Source organism: Strix uralensis, chromosome Z (assembly GCF_047716275.1).
Source record: "Strix uralensis isolate ZFMK-TIS-50842 chromosome Z, bStrUra1, whole genome shotgun sequence".
In the NCBI taxonomy this organism is placed as follows: Eukaryota; Metazoa; Chordata; class Aves; order Strigiformes; family Strigidae; genus Strix; species Strix uralensis.
Genome location: NC_134012.1, coordinates 75,027,920 through 75,032,854, shown reverse-complemented (window position 1 = coordinate 75,032,854; position 4,935 = coordinate 75,027,920). Strand labels below are relative to the sequence as shown.

Here is a 4,935-nt window from a genome sequence, read left to right as displayed (position 1 = left end):
AAGGTCATCTTCTTTACATGCTTTCATGGATTCCTCAGGCTTCCCAAACATTATTTACATGTTTAAATTCCCATAATAGATTTGGTTTGACCTTGGGACACACAAAAATGAATTTAAAAGCTGATGGATAAAAAAGAGAAAATATAGCATTTAAAATTTTTGTTTTGCTTTAAAAAGAACAGATGTTCTAAATCTTTTAAAACCCCATACCCTTCTGCTGTTCTCTTTTCATGCCACTGGCAATTCAAATCTTCTTTACTCTGATAACAATATGAATTACCAGAGAAGTAGTGAAATTGTCTTATAAAAAGGGACTAAAAGGTTAAGCAACCGAGGGAAGAGATTTTTACAATGCTCAAAACAACTTATTTTGCAGTACATTACTCCAAGCATTCTGGTGGCAACAGAGTAGTCACCCTAAAAAGGAAACAATTTTATTACACCAGCCTATTGAAATGCTTTGATACTGTTGGAAGAAATGCCACATTTCCTAATGAAGCATTAGGAAGGGACCTAGAAACATTTTTGACTAATGGTGAATGTGGGAGAGGAAACCTGTCATATTTCTGAAGGTACTGGTTGTTAAGGAATACATACTGGGTCTTAGAGGGAAAAAGTGCTAGAGGAAAAAGTGTGTTCATCACTCATGATGACAGACAGCTGTGAAAATGCATCAAGCTGCTCTGTGAAACTGAGATATCAGTCCAGCTCTAGACAAGCCAGGTTGGATACCAGAAGCAACCTCAAGAATCCCAAATTGTTTTGTCTTTGTTAATATAGTGTCTCAAGTTATCCAGTGTGGGTTAACTAATTAAGAAACTCTTGGTGGTGTCTCACAGAGCCTATTTATCAAGATACATAAATAGCTTCACAGACTTTTAATATGGCAGCTAGGATCTGTAACTCCCACCAAATTTGACTACAGTAGTGATCTGGGATGTGGTGGCATTGTTTGTGTATGTCCCCTCTTCCGTATTCTGAGTTGGGGTCTGCTGTGTTAAAAAAAAAAATCTCAACTATTCATTACACAATTTTGAAAGAAAATAGCTTCATTAGATTACAATCATATACAGAGCCTAAAATGTTGAGGAAATGCGTTTGCTGAGCACTAACTGTGTAGCTAAACTCTTTTTCCAAGCTTCTGTAACTCAGTGAACCACGATTTATTAGTCTTGAAGACTTCAGAGTACTTCAATCTGTTTATCAAATGAAGGGATGAATGCATAATCTTGAAAGCAGCAACAGACATTTTACATATGAAACTTCTGACAGCTAATTAATTATAGCTCATTTAAGCCACAAAGTAAAACTGACTTAAGCTTTTGCATCACACCATCATGCCTTCCTACAAAGTAATTTTCTTTTTCCCCAAACATGTAATGAGTGTGGGATCTTCAGCTAGATGGGTCTTCGGGTTGGGTCCTCAACATCTTTATCCGTTTTTCCAGCCTCTCCATCCATTCATTTCTGAGCCTAAGGACAGAAACATGGATCAGCTTGTCCCCATATTTTTACAGGGAACACATTTATACTCTCAATGTTTCCCAGCGGTGCTATCCTTTGGTGCTTTTTCCCAGTGGCCATGCAAACTGTCCTGCCCTTTTAGAGTGTTTTGGTGGATGGCACTTCAGGACTAACTCTTAAATCCCGATGAGAGCTCACCTGAGCTTTGTGGTTCATCTTCATCTCCAGTGTGCCCTCTCTCAAGTGCCTCTGTGTGTGTCGGAGTGACTTGTCATCTCCACTAGAGTTTGCCTGCTGCCACCTGCTGGGTAGCATCACCCAACATTTCCCCAGTCCCCTCCTCCTCAGAAACACATTAAAGAAAGTACTGCATAGAGGCCTCTGAGCACTGTTTGGCTTGGAAACACGGTATATGTTGAAACTTCTGTTAGACTCACAGCAGACAGCTTTAAGTGACACTTTGTTGTTTTTTTTCTCTCTCTTTTTTTTTTTTTTTTTTTGGTAGTGTCTAGGTACCACAGAAAGACTGCCTCAAATAGAAAAGACAGGAATTTCACACCTGAAGAGTTGAGACATTAAAATTAGATTAGTTACAAACGGATAAAATATGCTAGACTAATTCCAGTCTTCCTTCATCCAGAGTTATTAATGCAAGGCCATCCTTGCTCCTATTTTTTCAAGCATAAATCCAAAGAGAGGTATGAGGGAGATTTTGAAAAAATGCTCTCATTGAATGATCTCAAGACAAAATAGCCATCTTTGCATGTGCCTTCAACTTATGGAGACTTCATGTGAAGTAAAACTGTACTGCTGTTGCCGCAGACTGGTCATTGTGGCTGATTAAGGTAAATATGGCTATGGATGATGGTTGCCTTAGTCAGTTAGTACACTTGGACTATCTGCTTTATTATGGATTTACATTATGCAGATTAATCCATTTTAATTCTTAATTAATCTTAATCTTAATTAATTAAAACTATATTCTTGTGAAAACAAGGTCACAGAGAAAGAAGGTGGGCCAGGTACACATCTGTGGTAGCTCTGCTATGAACATAAGCCATGATGTTCAAGACAAGTCTGCACTGCTAGATATTGTCCTGATAACTTCAGAATGTTCCCACACTTTGCACCCATTTATGGAACAAGAGTGAATTATTCTCTTGTCCTGTGAATCCACAGCTTAGACATGTTAGCATTAGCATGTCAATTTGGGAAGCTTTATTATTTTCTAAAAATCTAAGAAAAATACTTTCTGCTTTCATTGCATGACTTAAATATAGGTATCACTTTTCTTTAAAACAGCATTACAATGCAAATTCAAATAACTTTTCTGGATGCACACTACCCACTTTGTCAGAGCACTTCTTCGCTGACGTTCTTTTTCAATTTGCAGATACCGAGTTTGTTGTTCAATAGTCTTTTCCCAGAATTTCCTCAGGTCACTAGTTTCGCATCCCCGCACTTCATGACGTATGTATTGGCTATTCATTTTCTCTAAAGGAGAAATTTGAAACAATCATATGACAAGTTATTGGTTCCTCCTCTGTTTTCATGGTTAAAGCACACTGTTGTTGTTTTACATTTTCACAGTGTTAGGGTCACACAGTCTTTTTTTTTGTAGGATCTGGATAACAGTGGGCATAACTCACTATTTAAGCTTTTCATTCCTAGCTTTGACACTTGAGGATATGCTGTCTGCAGTGATTTGAATTCTTACTTGTTCACCTCAAATATCTCTCGTCTCCACGTGCCTGTGACCTTTAAGCTCACAGTGTGGGACAGTTTTGTTGTATTCTCTAGCTTACTGATTAAGTTACCTTTCACTGTACTAAAAAATGGAAAGGAAATGTAAAAATTGCCAGACCTAGGGGGATTTTTCCTCACTGTTTTCATGTCTATAAAATGATAAAGTGGCCATTGTAGATTAAGATTAAAACAATGAAGAAAAAGAGCTCTGGTGATTTGCTGTTAATCATTATGACACTTACCTTAGCTTTATCTGGGAATGGAGAAAAGTTAAGAATTTAAGAATATCTGTCTCAGGATGACTCTTCATGGGTTAACAGTCAAGGTCCTCTATCTCATATTAGAGCCAGAAAATCATATAATTACTCTCAAAACTTCATTAAATATGGAATGAATATATCAATGCTGCCTTCCAAATTGTTGTGTGGTTTTGCATGAACATACCATTATAATGTTTTCCAGAACATTTAATTTTTTTTTAACAAGTATTTAGCGCTCTCTCATGTGCTGTTTGAATTCATGGCAATTATTTGTAATTTATTTTAATCAGAGCCACAGAGAGCTAGTAAACAGGCCCCTCAAGGTTAGCCTGGAAAAGCTTGAAGAAATTGCTGCCATTCTGCTGCCAGGCATCTGAAGAAAAGCAAAACTGGGAACTGGTAATCTTTACATAATTCCATTTTGAGATTTGGCTGTTTTGTGAAAAACTGTGAGACACATTATAAAGAATCTATGAGCAGAGAACAAAAGCAGCCCTTTTGAAGAGGTTGCTTTCTTGCTGGGATTTCCCTGTGATTCCCCTGTGGTTCCTTGTAAAAGCTCCATATACCAACTCATGGCCTACAAATGACAGAAGCACAGTATTTGAGCCTGACTTTTGAAGATAAATTTACTGAGCATTTTTTTCAGGTTCTGAACAAGTTATAGCTGGATATATAAGTGTTGACATCAGTCTGTAATATGAATTGCAAGTACAGCTAAATGCCTTCTGCTGTCCTAGGGGATAACCAATTCCAGGTCAAAAGTTCTCTTAGTATGACTATGTGTTTTCATAAAATATATGTATTCTATAAATATCCACATATATACCAATGCCAATTTAAATCTCTCTTGTCAGGTAGCAGTTACTACCGTTTTTAACTTTTTGTGTACCAGGAGTAATCTAGAAATATCTGAAAAAGATACGGCAACAGCCATGTGGGTCAGACTAATGGACTTTACACTCCAGGAGTTAATCTCTGAGAATAACAGTATTTCTGAAGAGCAGCAAGCAAAATTCCCAGATATTCCCAAGGCTCCAAAATAAACTGTCAGGAAATAAGGTCTCCTGGTTTCCTTAATCAGAATTGATCCCAAAACATAATAATTTCTGAATGATTATGAATTCCTGTTTAATATAGTGTAGATGTGTCTTTTCTATATATATGACAGTGAATATCTTTCGTGAATAAGGCAAAGTTGTGGAACTCATTGACACAAGGTATAACCAAGCCGAAATATATGCTTTCAGAATACACATATACTTTACTGGTTTTAAATGCTCTGCCTCTCTGCCTTCTGATTCTTGGTGCTGGCTTGAATGTATTTTATAGGTGTGTCTCTCCAACGTCCCTCCCCACAGCAAAAAATCTCAAGGAAAAAGTTTTAAACCAAATAAAAGAGAAGTTCAGAATTAGTCTTCAATGTTATTTACCTTACATCTGGTGCTAACAGTATTCAGAAGAA

At 37.1% G+C, this 4,935-nt stretch overlaps 1 protein-coding gene across 1 annotated transcript; it reads right to left on the bottom strand.

Moving 5' to 3' along the window:
* Positions 1–1,394: 1,394 nt before the first annotated feature.
* Positions 1,395–2,953, bottom strand: LOC141938185 (protein FAM240B-like). The gene is made up of 2 exons (XM_074856820.1): positions 2,814–2,953; positions 1,395–1,473 (listed from the first exon to the last, which is right to left on the bottom strand). The coding sequence occupies exons 1-2, from the start codon at positions 2,951–2,953 to the stop codon at positions 1,395–1,397; spliced, it is 219 nt and encodes a 72-aa protein (XP_074712921.1).
* Positions 2,954–4,935: the final 1,982 nt, after the last annotated feature.

Coding starts and splice junctions, on each gene's coding strand:
- LOC141938185 (XM_074856820.1), bottom strand. CDS start 2,953: ATGAATAGCCAATACATACGTCATGAAGTGCGGGGATGCGAAACTAGT. Junction 1,474..2,813: donor CGAAGAAGTGCTCTGACAAA/GTGGGTAGTGTG, acceptor TTCTGTCCTTAG/GCTCAGAAATGAATGGATGG.